General features: G+C 48.0%; 1 protein-coding gene across 1 annotated transcript in view; it reads right to left on the reverse strand.

The window, feature by feature from the left end:
* LOC308048147 (S-adenosyl-L-methionine-dependent tRNA 4-demethylwyosine synthase TYW1-like) overlaps positions 1-22,389 on the reverse strand; it is a 110,797-nt gene that overhangs the window by 30,362 nt on the left and 58,046 nt on the right. Inside the window, exon 13 of the mRNA XM_080357079.1 lies at positions 21,413-21,548. Within this exon, the coding sequence (XP_080213205.1) occupies positions 21,413-21,548 (136 nt within the window). The remainder of the gene's footprint in view (positions 1-21,412; positions 21,549-22,389) is intronic.

The raw sequence follows: 22,389 nt of genomic DNA on the forward strand, positions 1-22,389 counted from the left end.
TGTTCCAATGCCCCACAGCCCTTTGGGGAAGAAATTGTTCCCCACATCCAACCTCAACCTCCTCTGTAGCTGCTGGATCAGATGGGGCAGGTCCAGGGAAGGTCCCGAAACACCCACAGTGACTGGAAGAGCTGCCCTGGCCCCAGTATCTGCCACGAGTGCAAAGGGAGGTGGTGACGTAAAAGCTGATGTGAATGAAGACTTGCAGCCACCACCAGCTTCTTCTGGCCCGAGCCAGGGGACACACAGCCAGGCAACAGGAGCAAAACCCAAACCAATTTTGCAAAAATCCCATGTTTGCAGAGGACATCCCTGTGCAATGACAACCACGGAGCAGTGTGCCAGCCGTCCCTGCCCTTCCCACTGGTGTCTGACTTGTCACTTGTCACTCACAGTCCAGGGAGGGGGACACCCTCTGCCCAGCATCTCTGTGACTGCATGTGCTGGCGCTAGAGGGATCAACTCAATTCTTCCTTCATTTAAATAGTGGTTTTAGGGACTAGTCCCTAATTGCTCTTCACACTTTGTTCTTTTAACAGTTTGTTCTCCCACCTTGGAACTGGGTGGCTGAGCCCCACGAACGCTTGTCCTGCAAAAAAGGTATTTTTCACCCATTCTGCCAAGGGACAAAACATAAAACGCCACCAAAAAATGGTTCAAAGTTGAGGCTGAAGACATAAGCAATGTTTGCAGAGCTGAGCAAACACAACAGCGCAAGAACAGTTCTACAAAGAGGATGAAACCCGATCAGTTTAATTTTATCACAACGTTTTCTAATGTGCATTAAGTAAAATTCTCCAGTGAGCATTTCTTCTTCCAGCAATGGACGCCTGCATGAAGGGAGGGCTTTTCTCCTGTTTAAATCTCATTTTAATACTCACTAATACATACCCTAGATCATTTCAGAAGTCTAACTTCAAAGTTCAAGTACTTCATAAAACTAAAACTGCTACAAGCATCTTAAAAGGGCTTTTCCCCCCATAGGGCAGCACTAAACGACAAGCAATAACTGCAGCCTGTGGGTATTATCCATCAATTCAACAACTGCACTACCACAAAAACTGTATTAACTAACCACAACCGGTAGTGATAGAAGCAGGTAAATTAAAATGCTGCTAAAGGGATATAGAAAAAAGGCAGAAAAATCGGAAATTAATATTGCAAGGGAACAAACGGCTTCCCAGAGGGCAATGTCTCCCAAGAGGTGTCTGAGCAGAGAGAAAAAACACTCCTAAAAACGTAGTAGAAGGGACAGATCAAAATGACTAAGGGCCTAACACTGCAAAATGCTGTATACAAGTAATCCGGGCAGGCTGCCGGCAATACAAACACACAGCCCTGGTTCCTTAATGTAGTATGTGTATTTGGTTGTACAACAGGGCCCCAGGAGATCCTCTTATAAGCATTGAAAGACAAGAAATAAGAGCTTAAGCCCTGAGAATATAATGATCTAAACCATGAGGATAGAAAACCAGACTTTACGCCCTTATTTCCATGAGAAACAACCGGTTTCACTTCAGCCAGCCACCAGAATAACTTTACTGGAAAAGAAAAAGCTGATACAATAACAAGGCTTTTGAACAGGTGAAAGGGCGTGAAACTGTATCTATTTTATGCCAAGAAAGCTTTTTATGCAGATGATGGATCTGCCAGGAAGGGGCAGCTCCAGCCCAGCAGGACAGCACGTGCCCGATGGGTGGCAATGGAGAATAAGAGATGGGGAAGAAAACAAGTGGAGTATGTCCTTCTAAATAAATAACTTTCTGGGGGAGTAAAGCAGATGGAGCTGGAGTCTTCCAGTGATGCCCAGAGAAAGGACAAGAGGCAACGGGCACAGGCTGAGACACAGAAAGTTGCCTTAAGGTGGAATTTCTACAAGGAAGGTGATTGAAGAGCAGAAGGGGTTGCCCAGAGAGGCTGAGGAGTCTTCATGCTTAGAGATATTCACACCCAACCCATCGAACTGATTCTGCTCTGGGTGGGAGGGTTGAACTAGATGGTCTTGAGAGGAGCCACCCAACCTCAACAGCTCCCACCCTGCCCATCCAGCGGCTGCAGAGATTTCTCAGGTGCCTTTTGGGAGGAGAACCAAGGAGAACCAACATGCAGAGCACCTCCATGAGGAAGGATTAAAAGCAGCAGCTTTTAGAGAAGGTTCCTTTAGAATCATTCTGGTTGGAAAAGACCCTCAAGATCATGGAGTCCAACCATAACCCACCCCTGGCACTGCCCTATGTCCTGAGAACCTCATGTCCGTCTGTCCAACCCTCCAGGGATGGTGACTCCAGCACTGCCCTGGGCAGCCTGTTCCAATGCCCCACAGCCCTTTGGGGAAGAAATTGTTCCCCACATCCAACCTCAACCTCCCCTGGTGCAACTTGAGGCCGTTTCCTCTGCTCCTGGTGCTTGTTCCTGGGGAGCAGAGCCCGACCCCCCTGGCTCCAAGCTCCTTTCAGGCAGTTCAGAGATCAGAAGGTCTCCCCTCAGCTTTCTTGATGCTTCTGGTCCAATCTGCAGTTAAGTGGCGGACAAGAGGTCACCTCTGTCACTACAAGGTACACAAAGCTGCTGAACAGTTGTGGGTCACAGCACATTGACCAGGCAGGCGGGAGGTCCAAGGATGGAAGAGTCAGACCCTGCCAAAGTTTCAGCAGCCACCCAAGAGGAGCATCACTGTTGGGTTCCTCCAGCTGTTCACATTCTGGCCCAGGCTGCCCAGAGCGGGTGTGGAGTCTCCTTCTCTGAGACATTCAAACCACCTGGACCCACCTGTGTGATCTGCTCTGTGACCCTGCGTGAGCAGGGCTGGGCTGGGGATCTACAGAGCTTCTGCAACCCAGCCAGGCTGGGGTTCTGTGCTCTGTGCCCCAGGGAGCAGCATCCCTGGAGGATTCTCCCTTCTCTGTCCTAAAGCTCAGGGGTCAGCCAGGCTCTTTCTCTTGCCCTTGGTACATCAGTTTACTCAGGAGATGATGCTACTGTGATGGAGTGTGACATTGTAATAGCAACGAGCACAGGTCACAATGCACACCAGAAGCACAAGGTTCGTCCTTAAGACCCACCACAAGAGCACCAGGAAGGGTCTGTGCTGCTGCTTCAGGACAATATCCTCAGGTTCTGCAAATCCTTCAGACTGGGAGATGCTCCTTCAGGCTGGTGCACAGCACTTGGGAGCAAATGGACACCATGTTCCTGTGATCCTGCCTGGTTCTGATGAACTTTTCCAACACTCACCCCACAATTTCATGTATAAAAGGTGGTTAAGGTGAGGCTTTCTTGTCCCACAGCAGGACACTGAGCACACAGGTGGACACTGGGAAGTTTTATACAAACACTTCTTGCCTCCCCAAACCTTCACCCAGGTAATTGCAGCAGACTTCTCTAAAACATAGCAAGCATGGTTTGTTTTGGATTGTATGTGGCAGTTAGTCCATTGAAAAGCACCTTAATACAGAATACTGACAAAGAAATATCTTCAAAAAAAGGAAAACCACTGAGAACCCCCTTTGGCACCTCCCACAACACACTGTGACTTATTCACCCAAGTCTTTCAAACCTGATTATTTGGAGGACACAAACCACATCAGTGTTGGCAGCACGTTTAAGAAACAGGGATATTGCATGTTCACTCTCATTGCGTTCTGAAAGCTGCAGAGCAACTGTCACCCATTTACAACGGGTCCCAAAACACACGAGTCAGCAGGGCCAGCTCAGCTTGGACACCCAGCAAACGCTTCAGACAGAGCAACCGAGAACCAACCTGGGGAAAAGCAGCATCTTCCCCTCTAGGCAACTCTAGCTAAAACTATTTCCAAGCTACCCCAAAAGGCATTGCACCCTTTGAACGCCAGAACAAGGGAAAAGATGAACTGAACAGAGCCAGCTGAGCCTGGTGCAGAGCGCAGCAGCACGGAAGTTTCTGCCTGTTTCCAAGGCGGTTACATTTTCCATTGAAACCATTCTAAAATTGTCCTAGTCCTAGAACATTTGCAAATTAATATATTCTGCACATGCATATTGTGCCAGTGGCCAAACCACCGAGCACCCCTCAGGCGGAGCCCATGAGGTGACACCGCTCCCCTGGCCCAGAAAATGTTAATAAAGGATTCACACGTCAGTTTGACAAAGTGCTCCCTTCTTGCTTCAATAACCAAGAGGAATTGGGGCTTTTTTTTTATCATTTCTTTTTAATTCCCTCCTCCTCAACATTCATCTTTTCATAGATGAAATATAATTATTCTTCATCAAACATCCCGGGTGTTATCTCGGGAGGAAGAGGGAGGGGTGAACACGTCAACTGTGCTGCAAGGAGCAGGTCGAGGGATTGATGGATCAATCCAAGTTTGGTTGGGCTTGGGAGGCATCTCCTTTCTCCAGTTTCTCCTGCTGGCAGCAGGACTGGACCTCACGGGATTGCAAAAGACAAAGGGCAAAGAGTGAAACCTCCTCCTCACCACGCACTGAGGTCCTGCAAACCCCTCACCTTGGACTGTGTCACTTCAACTTGCTCTGGTGACAAAGTAGAACAAGTGTCCTACTCTTTGGAAAAAAACCCAAACCCCATACTTCTACTCACTAGCTTAACGCCAGATATTCTCACCATTCATATACCTTTCTTAGATAAAGCAATTGTATTGCTAGAAAAATGACATTTCACTCACAGGCGACTCAACATAAATCCATATTTTGCAGCTAATGAAGCTCAAATAACAAAAGCAATAATGTTGACAGAAACATTGCTTTGCTTAAATGGGAAAAGCACTCTTGGGGGAGAAGAAATTGTGGTGCAGGCTCTAAACAAAAATTGCTGTTCCTTTCACACAACTTGACAAATCCTTTGCAGTATTAGATGAAGAATAAGAAGCCACTTCAAAAGGCAGCTTCTTAGTTTCATTAGTATTTCCTGTTCCCTTCAACGAAAGGCTCAACTTGTACACCGACTTCATGACACATTTTCAGAGCTTCCCAGCTGGCAAGGACTCGCTCTGATCGCGATACAAACCAGCCTGAAATCAGAAAAGCGCGTGCAATCCCACACCAGTGCTCTTGGCGGGTCCCCTGCTCTTGCATGGCAGTGCTGGGAGAGCTGCCCTTGCCAAACAACAGCCCTGCAGGGGGAGAAGCCGTCCGTCCCCTCCAAAAACTCGACCCGGTTCCCTTCTCCAGGTTATGCAATGCCTTACCAAGTGAGCAAGTCCTGAATAAAGATATCAAAGCAATTTTCACACTTGGAAATTACTTGTCACAGGGATGAGATCAGAAACAAAAAAAAAACCCCACACCACACTGCAGCCAAGTATCTATTCACCATATTCAGTAATACCCATCTTTATGCATAGAACCCCACAAAGGAGAAAAGATCCAGAACAGAGCAAAAGGAAATCTCAAACGCCAACACACTTCAAGTTTCACAGATCTCTAAACCCTTCTAGTTCAGGCTGGAGACAGAGTCTCTGTAAGAGGACTGGAGATCAGAGAATAAGAGAAGGGTTTGGGTTGGAGGGCCCTTCCCAGCTCCCCCAGTGCCCTCTGCCATGAGCAGGGACATCTGCACCAGCTCAGGTTGCTCAGAGCCCCGTCCAGCCTGGCCTGGGATGTCTCCAGGGATGGTTCAGCCACCACCTCTCTGGCCAACCTGGGCCAGGCTCTCACCACCCTCAGGGCAACAATTCCTTCCTCATGTCCAGCCTGAATCTCCCTCCTGTAGTTTAAAAGAATCACAGAACATCCTGAGTTGGAAAGACCCACCAGGATCATGGAGTCCAACTCCTGTCCCTGCACAGGACACCCCACAGGTCACCTCGTGTGTCTGAGGACGTTGTCCAGTCTCTTCTTGAACACTGTCAGGTTGGGGCCGTGACACCTCCCTGGGGAGCCTGTTCAGTGTCCAGCACCTCTGGGTGAAGAACCTTTTCCTCATGTCCCACTGCCCCTCCCTGGCACATCTGCTGCCGTTCCCTGGGCTCTGTCACTGTCACAGAGCAGAGCTCACCCTGCCCCTCCTGCTCCTGCTGAGGAACCTGCAGCCCATGAGCTCTGCCCTCAGGCTGCTCTGCTCCAGCTGAACAGACCCAGGGACTGCAGCTCCCTTGTCCTATCACAACAGGCCCTGCTCAAAAGTCTGTCCCCATCTTTCTCGTGGGTCCCTTTTAAGCACAGAAAGGCCACACTAAGGTCTCCCTGGAGCTTCTCTTCTCCAGCTGAACACCCAACTCTCTCAGCCTGCCCTCCCAGCAGAGCTGATCCAGCCTCGGATCATTTTTGTGGTCCTGTGATCATTCCTGTGATCATCTTTGAGATCTAGAGATCACTTCTGTCTCTCCCAAATCCATTACTGCTGAGCCTCCGGGTCCCCAGAAGCTTCGCTGAGGAGCTGTGACACCCGTCAGCTCCAGAACATCATCACAGAACAACTCCGTGCCCTTGAAAAGATGCCAGATTAATCTATTCTTTTGGCAGCCAGGACCCTTCCCCTTAAATAAAGGGCTCATCACTTCATTCGGGCTCATCCATCACTGCACAGCCAGCCCTGAACACGGGCACTGGAGAGGTGACGTCCTCCAAAAAGTCACATTGCAAATATCTGAGAGCAGATTTGCACAGCAAAGGAGGACTTCTTCTTTTCCTTCAAAGATTAACTCAGCACAGAGCACAGAAGTTTTCAGCTCCCTTTCTTCAGGCTAATACAGTCATTAACGCAAAAAAAATGAATAGGTTATGCTGCATAGGTATCTACTGAAAACATACATTGTTCGAGCACTTGCTATTAATACACCAGCTTAAAGCAAGTTGAGCCTTTGTCTTCATTGCTAAAAAGGTGCATATTACCATAGGATAATTAATACATGAGCTGCTGTGCTGTATAACCAGAGCAGAGCTCAGAACTTTGATTCTACTGCTCAGCCCCAGCATCTCCCTGCAGATCAGCAGCAAAGCCCTCGCTCTTTGCCAGGACCTGACAGCACAAGTTGTCCCCATGTCATCCCCAGGATGGAGGAGAAAAAACAACCTCAATCACCACCCCCTTCTTCAAAAAAACCACAAACCAAACCCAAACCTCATATTCTTTTCATACAAAACCTCCTCTTGCCCTCTGCAAGAGACACTGGTGACAAAACAAGCTGCACGTGTCCAAACGACGGGGCTGGTCCTACATCTTGTCGTGATACCTGGATCCCAGGTCAGTCCCCTTAGAGGCCAAAGAACGAAGCAGATGGTCATTTTTTCATTTTTAATGTACTTGTATAAGAAACAAAATTGTCTCTATCAAGTACTATTCCGAGGTGCCAAGTCTGCAAGCCATATAAAATTTCTTAATTCTTCCAGAGCCTTGAAAATGAGATGAAAAAAACTGTCATGAATAATAATTACAAAAACATGAAAGTCGGAATTCTGGCTGGCACCAGGTTTTTTTAAAGACAGGAATCAGTCAGCATAACTGTTCTCGTATCATGCAAAATCAGTTTGTATTGACCAGCTTTGAAATTCTGCCATGAAATAGAAGACAAGCACATCAGCACTAATTCCCGAGCCGGACTTTTAAAGTAGAAAAGCCCCCCAGCCTGTGAGCAGTCCTGCTGATGCACAGAGCACAAGAATAAGCCATCCAGACCGGGAACCAAGGAGAAAATACATCAAATTGCATTATCTTACCTCCCTAAACCAGCATCCTAAGTCGCGCTCCCCTCCACAATCATTCCTCTTGTACTCGTCACCTATTGCTTGTCATCTACTTTATTGCTTCACACCTCAGCAGAGATTAATCTGTTTATATAGTTAAAAACCTCCAGAAATAAAACAAAGTACAGGAACAGCTTTGTTCAGAGACCTAAAAGTGTTCTTAAGTAAATCCTGAACTGTGACTGCTCCTTATCCCTTATCCATGAACTTGTTTTTATAATAATAATACACTTACTCTTGTAAATCAGCACTAACAATATTCCAGCGAGAATTTATTTCTTTTTCCTATTTCTAGGGCAGTTTCAAGGAATTATCATATAAAATTTATACCAAGGGAAAAAAAAAAGCCTAATGCAATATAACTTAAAATAGAAGAATAACACTAAAACAGAAAAAAACCCACTTCAAGTTTGCTGTTAAACAGACCACACAGCCTGATGATATTTCATTTTCTGGGGAAATAAGAGTATGTTTAGCACTGAACAGCCAGAAAAAGCATTAGGATGAGCCTGGGTAGTGTTCCCACCGAGCCCTGTGCCAAGGACAGGCTCAAATCTGAGCAGAAAGCGAACACGTGAAACTCAAAAGCCCTTTTCACCAGGACAAAAGCTTCAGCAACGCGCCAGGTTTGTGTTCACGTCCCACTGACTTTGCAAGGACTTGGGGCAGACGCTTGACAGGGGCTGCTCCTGTGGAGGCTCCTGAATATAGGCGAGATCAGGACCTTTTCCACAGGGGTGTGGAATTAAACTCCCAATTAAGCGCGGCAGCAGCTGCGGCAGCAGCAGGGACCTGCCACACGGGCACCAAGTGACAAGGACTCTGTCCAGCTCCAGCTGCCGCTTTTCAAGCCAAAGCGAGGACGAGCAGAGGAGCTCGGCCACCTTGGCTCCATCTCATCTGCAGAACAGCCCCTTCAAAGAGGTGCAAAACTCAAGAGAATTGCTGACTTGCTTTGATCTGACCATAAAAATGGTTTCACTGAAAGCTGAGGAGGCTTCTCCACTTTCATCTGGGTCAGCACTTTGTGTGCAAGGTCACAGCACGGGGCAGACGGACTCAAGTCTGGTCATGTCGGGCTGGACATGAGGAAGGAATTGTTGCCCTGAGGGTGGTGAGAGCCTGGCCCAGGTTGGCCAGAGAGGTGGTGGCTGAACCATCCCTGGAGACATCCCAGGCCAGGCTGGACGGGGCTCTGAGCACCCTGAGCTGGTGCAGATGTCCCTGCTCATGGCAGGGGGGGCACTGGGGGAGCTGGGAAGGCCCTTCAACCCAAACTGTTCTGTGATTCTATGTGTGGGGAAAAGAATCCTAGAACAGTTTGGGTCCAGCCTGGCCTGGGATGGTTCATCCACCACCTCCCTGGCCAACCTGGGCCAGGCTCTCACCACCCTCAGGGCAACAATTCCTTCCTCATGTCCGGCCTGAATCTTCCTCCTTTAGTTTAAACCATCACCCCTTTTCCTGTTACAACAGACCTCACTCAAAAGTCTGTCCCGATCTTTCTTATCGGCCCCTTTTAAGTCCAGAAAGGCCACAGTTGGCTTTCAGAGCCAGTCTTGTGATGGGGAAGAGCCAAAACCACACTCTTGACTTTCCACACACTCCTTCAGTTTCACATTCCCCAGAAGAGCCACATGTCCCACTCACAGCTCCAACCTCCCATGTCCCTCTGGCTCTGTGACCCGACATCTCTGCTTGGCTGCTTGTCCAAAGACGAGGGTAACCTGGAGTGACGGTCCTGGAGAGGGACCGTGTCAAACGCCTCACCTGACAGTGCACAATTATAACCCCAGCAGAGAAATCCAAGAATATCCAGAGATATTAAGAACAAACTACAGACAAAGAGGGGAACCCCAAGGAGGGGAACAAGGAGAAGAGCCCCAAAGCAGGGGACAAGGAGCAAACTCTGCTTCTAACAGCTACGTGCAAAATATCTTAACACACAGATCAGGAAATAAACTTGAATGGCAGTGTCTGCACAAAAAAAAAGAGTGATTCAAGCAGTTTAGAAACAGAGCCCAACTTCAGCCAAACGCTGCTGGCTAAAGAACAAACTCAACATCCACCAAAGTGTCTCTGGATCAGCGGAGCAGCCCAGTCTGCCCCACGGCAGCTGCCAGGTGTTCAGTGGTTTTAAGCCATCCCAGTAGTTATTTATACACCCTGCCAAAAAGACTTGGATGGTGCCTTACGGGCCTCTGAAGCTGGAAATCTCAGCTAGAAAAACAAAACCCCACTGAAGTTTTGCAACGCTTGAGAAGAATATTCCTCAAACTCAGTGCTTTTTACTCAGCAATGGGGGATACAGGAAGGAGGAATAAACTGCATTTTAAATGGTGCTGTAATAATGATGCTTTCAGTGAGCGATTGCAGGATAATAAAAAATGGAGAGACATGATGTCTGTAAGGTAAAAAGGGAATCCATGATTTGACAGAATGTCGGCACTTGCACAGCGATGCGGACACGGACACAGCAAGCACAGGCTCAAAGGCTGGGAAGGCTCTGCTGTATTTAAGAGAATAAACTGACACTCGTTATCTCACAAAACAACAAACCAGCAATGCAACTTCAAGAGTCAAGCGTTGAAAGCAGAGATTAATCTGCCATAAAAACATAATTATCTCATTAAAAAAATCACTCTCACAGTCTGCAAAGCAAAAGATTTATAACATCATTCTTCTGGGTTTTGTCCAAATTGTCTAAAAATACAACTGAAAGCCCCACCACAATTTGCTGAAAATCCTCCCCATTTCGTTTAACGAAGAATAACATAAACAAGGAGCCTGAAATAAATTTATTTCAGGATTACTGCTCTTGTAAAGCCCTAACTCGGGAGTTTGGCTATAAAGCAACAGACATTACGGAAAGGTAAATAGGTTCTAAGCATTTTAAGTGACCATCCTATTAAACAGTTGAGCTCTGGCTTGAGCTGGGGACTGAGACACTCCTGCCCGGGGCTGGGGCAGAGCGAGATGTGCCAGGAGCTCACACAAGGAGAGGGGACGTTCCCCACACGAGCACACACGGAACCATGCTCCACACTGGCAGGTTTGTGAGCGCAGCCCCTGGATGATGCTCAGGAACACACTTGGGGGCTGGAGATCAATCCTGCTGCAAAACAGCTGTTTGCTGGGGCTGCTGCTCACCCCTCTCCAAACACCCTCACCAGCACCTACCCCAGTGTTTGGGTGCACAGGTTTTGTATCTGGCTCTTCCCAGAACCCCAGGCTGGCTGGGCTGCAGGAGCTCTGCAGATCCCCAGCCCAGCCCTGCTCACGCAGGGTCACAGAGCAGATCACACAGGTGGGTCCAGGCGGTTTGAATGGCTCAGAGCAGGAGACTCCACACCCGCTCTGGGCAGCCTGGGCCAGGCTCTGGCACCTCCCAGCAAACAAGTTTCTGCTCATGTTCACATGGAGCCTCCTGTGTTTCAGTCTGTGCCCGTTGCCCCTCACCCTGGCGTTGGGCACCACTGAACAGAGTCTGGTCCATCCTCTGACACCCACCATGGAGATATTAATTTTGAGCAGTTCCCCTCCAAGCTGTAGCCTTAAGATGACGACTCCTTTCTGTTCCCAACACTTCAGAGGATTCCTCCCTACAGATACGCTCTAGGAAAATAGAGTTTGAGCACTCCAGAGCAGGCAGTGACACTTGCACTGCTCTGCCCTGCCCCATCATTTCCATCTGCTGACAATGCGTCTTCCCCCCAGTTACCCCAGTCTCGCAGGCCGGGCAGCGTCACGGAGCAGCGTCTGGAGAGATCACAGGCTGGCAGCTCATGGAGCAAGCGGCACTTTTGATTGCAAAGGGGCTGCCCATTTCATAGAATCATAGAACAGTTTGGCTTGGAAGTGACCTCCAAGGTAAGATAAAGAAAAAAAGAGATTGAATCTCTTAAAAGAGATTGTAGAAGTAATCTAAACTGCAAATCCCCCTGCTTTCCCAGCAGGCTGGACTCTCCAGAAGAGCCCTACAGGGAGACGAGGCTCCTCAAGATTAAAGCAAATTTCAACACAAAGCCAGAATGAAATAAATGCAATGAAGCAAACACACGGTTTTACAGGTCTGTAAACAGTTGCATTCATGCTACGGATCATCAGCTCTGCAGTTCCAGGGCTCATCACTGCCTATACTCTCCACATTACTCTGTTTTTACAGCTAAGCAGTTAGAGGAGATAATTTACAGCCCATCTAATATCAATTCCTCCACCAAACAGATTTACGAGCAGCCAAGTGCTCTTCTGGGATAACAAGAAAGGGAGATCCCCAAATTAGCCAGCACAATAATTGCACCCACCTATTGCACTTAGAAAATGAAATGGATGAACAAAGCTGAGAGAAGCCGAGCTCAGCCATCACAAAGGCCTTAATTGTGTAAAAAATTAAAAGTAAGTCACCTTTGATTTGCTAGTTTGCTTTGATCTTTTGTTGCTGTTTCCAATTACTGACTTTCTGTATTCAAGTATGTACAAGACAAACTCCACAAATGTATATGCAAGCGACTTTGCGGCTTCAGAGGAGACTCCGAATCCATGTGTTGTAATTCCTGCATTTCTGACGTTGGCAAATCTAACGGCAGTTTCATCCAAGGAGGAAATGCAGGACTTGGCGCTCAGTCGCTCAACTTGCAAGTCAACAAGGCTCCAGATGGGTAACTCCAGCAGCTATGGAAACAACGGACGGGACATGCGGATGGGAGGTCACAGACCACCCCACCCACCACATCCAGCGCTTACACCCACCAGCAAGTGTCCGAAGTTACAAACACCCAACTCGAACCACCAGCTCCCTTTGGTTTTTTTTCGGGGCAGAGCACCATACAAAGGAACCGGGCCAAGGCACAAACGTCTCCAGGCAACATGGCAAACCAGCACGTCTTTGCGTGAGCTGGTTTATTGCCAGAAGTCGATCTGACAAAGGAAGTTTGGGGTCAGATTCTGGTCTCGCTGGCACTCAGGTAACCCAAAGAAAGTGAAATGGGAGCTGAGGAAGATCACTGACAAGCAGAGCACTGAAGACATGGCCATTCCCTGAGCTCTGTTGCCACCGACCTGCTGCAGGATCCTGCCCTACAGGAGAACTGGAAGAAAAGACCAAGCACATCTCAGCTCCAAACCAATTAAGTAAGGGCAAATCACCTTCACCAGCAGTTTGTGCTGAGCACACTGATCTCACCCTGGAAGCCCCAGAGAACCTTCCCAGAGCCCACTGAACAGCCCTGAGACACCAAGGCTGTGTGCTCCATGTGCTCCTCCAGCTGCTCCTTTAGCCCAGACCCAGCAGCCCGAACACCCCTACGCTGCCCAGTCCATCGTAACCGACCTCGTACCAGAGGATTCCTCACCCCCTCCACAGCAGTAAATCTTCCTGATTTTATTTACCTTGCACAAGTCCATGTGTACATTCCCTCCGCTCCACCAAACCTGTGACCACATCCCCATAAAATCCATTTTCTTGTTTGCAGTGTTTTCGCCTCAATTATACACTCGCTGTCCGAGATGAGAAAATAGATGACTCTTGCAGACGCTCTGTCAAATTATCTTCCCTGAAGTGTCAAATGAATAGATCCAATGAACCCAATAAAATCTTCTTATCTGAATCATCACGCTAGAGCCACTGATAATCGGTCAGTGAGTAGAGAAATCCAACAGCTAATGCATTTAGCAGAATGGAATATTGTCATGCAACACTCTGCACAATCCCCATCTATGGCACTTGGCCCAGCTACTGAAGCTTTATAAGCTTAAATAAAAACATGTTTTAAAATAAAGCACAGCTACAAGTTTCCTTTGCCTGGTTGCCACAAGCAGAATTTTAGGCTTGCTCTTTCATTTTTAAGAGTTCGCATAAAAATACACACATGCTCTGTCTTCCCAGGGTGCTTTGACATGAAGACCACTGCTCTGTTTCACAACTAGAGATGGAAAACAGGAGATGATGTCCCCAGGAGCACAGAGCTGGGACAGTTGTGGCTCCCAGAGGAACAGATCAGCCCTTTGCTGCTGATGGGGTTAATAAATCACAGAAGGGCTGGAAGGGGGGAACAGAGACAGGTTGGAACCAAGTTCTCTAAAAGCCAAGTCTGGCATCTCTCGTGCAGCCTCTAGGAAGAGCTCAAGGCAAAAGAAAGATCATGTTTAACAAAGGGTAAGAACGGCAAATGCTTTGTAAACGTTAAGTAGCAGAAAAGTTAGGAAAGCTAAATAATGTGTGCTAGTTAAGGAGCGAGAGAGAACTTGGAGGAAAGCAAAGAGGACCCTGTTTCTCCCATTTATGCTTCGTAGGTCAGAGCCCATTTCTGAAAGATGTGGGAAGGGGAGAAATACCTTCTCCCAACAAGAAGGGTGGCAGCCGGGGAGCCTCCACGCAGCAGAACTGCTCCCCCAGCAAGAACAACAGCGAATCATCAGCCCCCAGGCCTGGCTACCCCAGAGCACCAGGCAGAGATGAGGAGGGGACTGACGTGGGATAACAAACAAAGGTTCCACAGGGATCCATCTTGGGGCCAGCGCTCTGCAGTGTCTTTATAAAGACTTAGACCCAGGACTAGAGGGATTGCTCAGCAAGTTTGCTGATGACACAAAATTGAGGGGAGCTGTCAACACTCTGAAGAGCAGAGAGGCCCTGCAGAGGGACCGGGACAAATACAGACCTGGGCAACCTCCAACCACATGAAGTTCAACAGGAGCAAGTGCCGGGTCCTGCAGCTGAGCCAGCCCCGGCTGTACAGACAGACTGGGGGACGAGCTGCTGCAGAGCAGCTCCACGGAGAGGGATCGGGGCTTCTGGTGGACGGCAGGTTGAACATGAGCCACCAGTGTCCCTGGAGCCAAGAGGGCCCCGTGTCCTGTGCACCCAGCACAGCACGGCCAGCCGGGCAGGGGGGATTGTCCCGCTCTGCTCTGCGCTGGGGCGGCCTCACCTGCAGCATTCACTGTGTGCAGGGCTGGGACACGGGAGAAAAGGAGACAAAGCTGCTGCAGAGTGTCCAGAGGAGGCTGCGAAGCTGGTGAAGGTTTGGAGGGGAAGCCGGATGAGCAGCGGCTGCAGTCCCTGGGTTTGTTCAGCTGGAGCAGAGCAGCCTGAGGGCAGAGCTCATGGGCTGCAGGTTCCTCAGCAGGAGCAGGAGGGGCAGGGTGAGCTCTGCTCTGTGACAGTGACAGAGCCCAGGGAACGGCAGCAGATGTGCCAGGGAGGGTCAGTGGGACATGAGGAAAAGGTTCTTCCCCCAGAGGTGCTGGACACTGAACAGGCTCCCCAGGGAGGTGTCACAGCCCCAACCTGACAGTGTTCAAGAAGAGACTGGACACCGTCCTCAGACACACGGGGTGACCTGTGGGGTGTCCTGTGCAGGGACAGGAGTTGGATTCCATGAGCCTGGTGGGTCTTTCCAACTCAGGACATTCTGTGATTCTATGAAGGCATCACACAAGGACTAAGACAACATGGATTGTACTCCCAGCTCTGCCTCTGGCTGGGGCGCCAGGGACACCTTGTCTACCGCCAGCCTCACCATCCTGTTTTCATGTGAGATACAGCAACACCCAGCAGCTTGAATAGCACATCGTTCTTGATTGTGAAGTGTGTTTATGAACATTTTTTCCCCTTTTCTTGCCTGCAAGCAAACCAAGAGGTACTGGAACAGACAGAAGAAATCAGATTTCCCTCCCTCCGCAGCCAAGAATGTCGCTGAAGCCTCATTTGGGTTGCTGCTCGCTGTAAGCTAAACTGAAAGGATATGATGTATTTCAGCAACGGTAACTTAATATTAACCACTGTACCTTTGTCACACTCATCATACCACATTTCTAAAGGCTTACACCAGAAGTCTCATTAGCAAAACCATTAAAACAAGCACACAGCTGGTGGAGAGCATTTACTGTGCAGAAGAGTCAAATCCTTCTAAATTTATAGTGGCAAAATTGATTACTGATTCGAACATCTGTTGCAAATTTTACATTTAAATTCTCCTTAAAAAGTCACTTAGCTCAGAAACATCAGCCCAGGCTCTCGGAACCAGCTCCCTTCCCCCAGTGACCACAGAAATAATCGACACCCAAATCAAATATGCTCATTTCATGAAAGTCATTCTCACTGTCATATATAATAAGGACTAAAATACGCTTAAGATGTAACTCGATGTATTTACACTACGTTTGTAATCATATAGAAGCCAAGGGGAACTCGGCAGAAAGGAATACATTGGAAAACAAAAAGATTAAAGCAAACAGCGCCAGATGCAAGTCTGAAAACGTTTAAATGTGCAAGCTGGTGTCTTCATCATCCAGGAATGGAGAGGGAACTACCTGTGAGCAGTGTGTAAAAGTAGATAGAAGATGGTAATAGGACACAGAACCAGAGAATAGTTGAGGTTGGAAAGGGCCTTGAAAGGCCATGGGTTTATACTTCATGTCTTTCTCTGGATAAACCACCTGTGTCACCTTCCAGCAAGGAGAACAGAGCCATGGGGAAGAGGAGGCTCAGAGGTGACCTCATCACTCTCTATAACTATCTGAAGGGCAGTTCTAGCCAGGTGGGGATTGGTCTCTTCTCCCAGGCATCAGCAACAGGACAAGGGGGCATGGGCTTAAACTCTGCCAGGGGAAATTTAGACTGGATATTAGGAAGAAATTCTTTACAGAGAGAGTGGTCAGGCATTGGAACGGCTGCCCAGGGAAGTGCTGGACTCACCGTCCCTGGAGGTTTTTAAAGTGAGGTTGGACATGGCACTTAGTGCCATGATCTAGTAAACAGACTAGAGTTGGACCAAGGGTTGGACTCGATGATCTCTGAGGTCTTTCCCAACCCAGTCGATTCTGTGATTCTGTGATTGTGTGATGGGCACCCAAATCCACGTGCTGTTAATGCGATATCCTCGGACAAGCAGAGCTAAGGATTTTCCTTTTATTAATAGGAGAAAAATTTAAAAAGGCATTTGCTACACCCCACCCACAGAGCCATGACCTCGTTACTCGATGAAACCTTAATTCCCTTAAAGTAGAAAAAAAATGGCAAGGTTTTACTTGAGATCTAAAGCAATAGTTGCATAGGATGTCTAAAAACACAAGACTAACTGAAATCCACAAAGCATCGATAAACTGTTTCATTTTTGTGACCCTCCTGGAAGGACAAGGTTCTGTTTCATCAGCAGTTCCTGCAGTGCCACAACATCTATTAACCTAAAGTCGTTGGTTTCCCCCCCCCCACCTCCCGTTTGCTTTGTGTGTGGCTCCAATCTGTTGGAGAGAACATTGGCCCGTGTCCTCTGAGGGTCACAGCCGCTCAGCAATGTTGGCTCGGGGCCTGGCAGCACAGCAAGTGCTACCAGGTCCAGCACAGAGCTGAATGGGCAGGATTTGTCATGATTAAGTCAAGAAGACACTGACAGAAGAGGTGACACCGCGTCAGGGTTGGACGAGTGCTCCTCAGAGCACGAGAGTGACACCAGGGACCTTTTTCCCCAGCACTCATCAAGTCCATGAACATCAACCACTTGCTTTAAGAGTTGTCTTATTCTCTCAACATTTGGAGATGTTCTAATGTCCTGTTGAATCACAAACTGGGCATGTATGTCCATCATCAGGTTGGGTGGAATGGTGATGTGCTAGAAGGTGGGAAGGCTCTACAGAGGGATCTGGACTGGCTGGATCAATGAGCTGAGCCCAGTTTTCTGAGGTTCAACAAGGCCAAGTGCTGGGTCCTGCACTTGGGTCACAACAACCCCATGAACTCTACAGGCTCGGGGAAGAGCAGCTGGAAAGGAAAAGGACCTGGGGGTGTTGGTGACAGCAGCTGAACATGAGAAAGTGTGTGCCCAGGTGGCCAAGAGGCCATCAGCACCCTGACTGGTACCAGCACTGGTGTGGCCAGCAGGCCCAGGGCAGTGACCGTCCCTGTGCTGGGACCTGGGGAGGCCAAACCTCGAATCCTGGGGTCAGTTCTGGGCCCCTCACGCCAAGAAAGTCCTTGAGGTGCTGGAGCGAGTTGAAAGAAGGGAACGGAGCTGGTGAGGGGCTGGAGCACAAGTGTGATGGAGCGGCTGAGGGACCTGGGGGGTTCAGCTGGAGAACAGGAGCTGAGGGGAGACCTTCTGATCTCTGAACTGCCTGAAAGGAGCTTGGAGCCAGGGGGGTCGGGCTCTGCTCCCCAGGAACAAGCGCCAGGAGCAGAGGAAACGGCCTCAAGTTGCGCCAGGGGAGGTTGAGGTTGGATGTGGGGAACAATTTCTTCCCCAAAGGGCTGTGGGGCATTGGAACAGGCTGCCCAGGGCAGTGCTGGAGTCACCATCCCTGGAGGGCTGGACAGACGGACATGAGGTTCTCAGGACATGGGGCAGTGCCAGGGGTGGGTTATGGTTGGACTCAATCTCGAGGGTCTTTTCCAACCAAAATGATTCTGTGATTCTATCTTTTCTCCAGTTACTTTCAAAGTGTTTGGGGAGAAATCTGTGAGGACTTTTGCCGTGCTGGGAAAGCGCATTCCCACTTCATTTCTCAGCAGCTCAGTGAAGGATTCCTATTTGTCTCAGGCAACATCCCTATTACTTCAGAAAACACTTTGTGATTTATGGACGACAACAACAATAACAGTTTTCAAAAATTTCTCAACCTACAGAATCAGGTCTGGTAACAGTGAGGGAATCAGAGCACAGAGACAAAACACAAACGGGTCACGAGTCTGGCTGCTGGTGGCTCAGACCTCACAGAACACCAGTTCCTCATTTTCTTGCTCAGACAGTACATGTTTGCTTAATGGTATTTTTGAAAAAAAGCATCAATTTTATCATACAGTTCACAAGACGGAAAATCTACCTCTTCCCTCCTGAGCTTCTGGACCCTTGTTATTAATTTGTACATATTTCCCATTTGGATTCAGGATTATGAAGCAGCAATAGCTGGAAGGAACGTCTTTCAACCACTGGAGCAGAGATTTCTCCTCCTTGCGACAAGAACAAGGATTCACATCCTCGGTGCTTCCTCCAAGCACTTGTCTACTCAGTTGAGTCACTTCTCAATCATCCTGATGAACTCGAGGCTGCCACAGACTACAAGACTCCTCAGACGTGACATTTGGAAAGGGCACTTTCTAAATTGCACGCGTTAACGTCTTTTTCCTCTCAATCTAATCTGGAGGGCAAGAAGACACATGACAAGAAACAAATGGAGCCTTCCGGGACTCTACCTGCTGCTTAACAAACTCCTCTCTCAAATAACATTTCTCAGCATTGAAAATTTAACACAAAAATCACCTCAATGAGAACCACTCCACAAAAGGATGAAACTTGTTCCAAATAGTAGTGGACAAGGAGGGGGTTTCTTGCTGTTTGCTGAAGAAATATCACAGATTTTTATCTTTTATTCCTGAACTTGCACCAAAAAACGCTGTAGCAACTGATCACCAAGACACTGCACAATGCTGTCAAATCATACCGGAAACAATTCATTACTGATTCACTCCTTTAGGTAGTCGGGGCTCAAGAACTTCGTGCAGAACTCCAGCTAACGTTAAATCCACTACCAGTTTAACTACTTGCACTAGGGCAACCAATCTGAAACTTATTTCTCTGCCCAGGCCCTGCCATTTCTATTTTTATCAGAATCAGTGTGGGTTTTGGTAGCATAGCCCCAAAGGGCATCCTCACTCCTTTCTCCCCAGGGACTGTGGACTCTCCTCTTCCTTCTTCCCCACTCACTTATTGGAATGATCCCCATTTCACAGCAGGACCCATCCCTGCAGCACCGAGCCCAGACACACCAGCTCTGCCAAACACCCACCAGCAAACACAGCGTGTGGTTTTTAAAATAACTCCCTTCTCCCATTTTTACTTATTTTTTTTTAATGCACAGAGACTAAACCTACCCATGATTCTTATTAGCAGTGACTCATATCAGCTGCAACACCAGCTTGTCTCGGTCTCAGGAGAACTGAATAAGCCTGGATGGTCTGTCAGGCTGCGTGAAATTAAGGGACTTGTATTTTGTTTCCAGATATATCAGCATCGCTTGCCCAATATGATGCACCAGCGCTTCCCTGGCTTTTCTAAAACAGGAGCTGTATCTCTCAAGAATCAGCAGATGCAGCAGCTTTCAGCACCTTCCGTCCATCTAAGTTCTACACAACGGTGCTCAACATCACCCGTGAACACCAAGAGATGCGCTTGGAAATAAAACAGAAGGTGCTTCTGCCCAGGAGCAGTTCAAGGTAATTTTGGGGCACCAGAACCATGTATAACACTAAGAGACAAACCTACAAAACAGCAGCTTCCCCAAGACTTCTTGCTGTCCCACACCCGTGACGATGCCACACGCAGCTGAGCAAGAACAGCTTTACCGACCAGAGCAACTATTAATTGGCTCTTGGGTTATCAGTGTTTCAAGGACCCTTTAAAGCACAGTTGCTTAGAGGAGAAAAATGCACCTGCTGGTTGAGTTTCTCTTCACCTCGACCAGAGTATTTTTAGCTGTATGGACAGACCTGCCAATAGTTTCACCTTCAATTCTTTGCAAGGAAATTTCTGCCAACACACAGCGATGGATGAACCAAACCTACCCAGAGGCAAGAGAGGCAGAAGGAAAGGAATGATGAGCAAAAGCTCCCAAAAGACTTCTTTCGATATTTCTGCCTTCAATAGTTGAGCTCCCCTTCCTTGCACAGCCTCCTCACAGAGAACTTGGGAAGTTTAGACCTGATTTTAGTTAAGCTCAGAGTTTGGCCTGAGATTGTGCTTAACAAGATCAGCCACCACACTCACACGCAAACACCTTGATCAAGCTACTCACACGCCTTTGCAGAAGAAAAGCATCGCTCAATTACAGCGAGTCGCCCTGATCGACTAATTTGGCAGAAAATGGCCCAACATTGTCATCTTGGAAGGCAGAAAAACCTCATTATTCAAATGAAACAGTCTCTCTTGTCTGCTCATCCCAGCAGGTAACATGTCAACTTCTGCCAAGTCGGTAAACAGAAGCACTTGCTTCCATCAGAACATGGTACCAGTGAATAAAAGAGGGAAGATATGCTTATTCTTACTAATTCATGTGATGCTAGGACCATGAGTGCTTCATTAATTACTACAAAAGCCGTTACCCAGGCTAAGTTCTGAGCTCACAGCAGCAGACACGATCCCATGGGCCTTCAGGTCATTGTCTCAAACACAAACTGCTACAACCACTGACAGTGCAAAGGGCCACCCTTGCTATGATCTACCAGTTTGGTTAAATCTTCCAGAAACAAGCAGATTTCTATGTAGCAGGAAGGCAAATCAAGCCACTAAACTCCATTTCACACATTTTAACGTCCTTTACATACTGCAGTTTCAAGGGAACCTTTTAGAACCAGTACTAAGTGCCACATGGGGGTTTATGACTCTTAAGCTTCCCTGAATTTCCAGTTTCCCTTCACTGCTTTTGGCGGAAATGCTTCATTAGGAAATCTATTCTTTTATAATCGCTTCATTTCTTACAACATCCTATACTCACAGCAGAGTCTCCTGTCCCATTTGACACACATTCTGCTCTCCTTTTGTCATTAAGTTTCTCCTCGCATGGAAAACCAATTAAGATGTATAAAGTGCAGCAAGTTTAACGTACAGAATGTGTAAATACGCTCCCAACACACCCAGAACACAGTCAGTGTTCAGCATCACGAGTCTTCTACTTCTGTTTTGAGTAGGTGAGGTGCTGAAGGAAGAAAAAGGTATTTAAAAATACACTGGTAATGGGGTACCTTCTCAGACAGGGCCTTTAAACTGTCCAGAAAGCGCTGCCAGAAATCCCTGAAGAGGGGCCGGTCAATTCTCTTCAGGCTCTCTTTGGTGCTGGCGTCCACACTGACGTACAGCTGTGTTACCGGCTCCAGGTTCCTTGGAAAGACAGAGAAGGGGATCATTGTTTTCAGACATGACTACTGGCTGAATTGGGTAGTTTTCCCTGTAGCTCCTGCATTTCATATGTGCCTTGGTAGGAAAAGTCCAGTGGTTCCTCTCCACCAAGTGACCATCATCTTAATAGCAAGACGTTACAATCCCCTTTCAAGAAATAACGCACCCCGAAGCTAAGAATGTCACATCCAGAGGCCTTGGCTGACAATTTAATTATCTTCTCTTCACTGTACTGGAACATATTTCAGCCCATTGAAGCTGCAACACATTCCAAACGGCTTCTCAAAGGCTGCCAGGGGTTCACTGCAAGACTCCTCAGCACATGGCTCAAAAACTTAAAGCTCAGGCCCTGCCCCAAGTTCTATTTGCCCTGATCTATGAAAAAATAATCCCACTGAATAGAAATACAGTCAAATTCAGCCAGTTTCTACTGCTGGACACATTGAACTTACCTGACCTGTAGCTGGCAACACAGTGAGATTCTTTTTTTTTCAAGGGAAATCAAAGTTGTTTGGAAAATAAAACCAGCCACAATCCCCCAACGTGTTCTCCCTCCGCTTCCAAGGCTCTTAGCTCAGTATTTATCGTCTTTCTGGTCACATTGAGTTCAGGTGTGAGCCCAACAGCTTCTAAAGAGACTAAACCTCCTCTGAGGTGTGAAGAGCCAGCTGAGCCTGATCCCTCCCACCACCCCCGGGGACCACAGGAGAGGACAAAACGCTGCAGGCAATTAGCAAAGGGCTAACGAAGGACATGGAGAGGAACAACCTGAAACGAGCTCCCTGCTCACAGACAACACTGGTAAAGCCAGTGAGTTTAAGTT

This window comes from Nesoenas mayeri (genome assembly GCF_963082525.1).
Source record: "Nesoenas mayeri genome assembly, chromosome: 20".
Taxonomy (NCBI): domain Eukaryota; kingdom Metazoa; phylum Chordata; class Aves; order Columbiformes; family Columbidae; genus Nesoenas; species Nesoenas mayeri.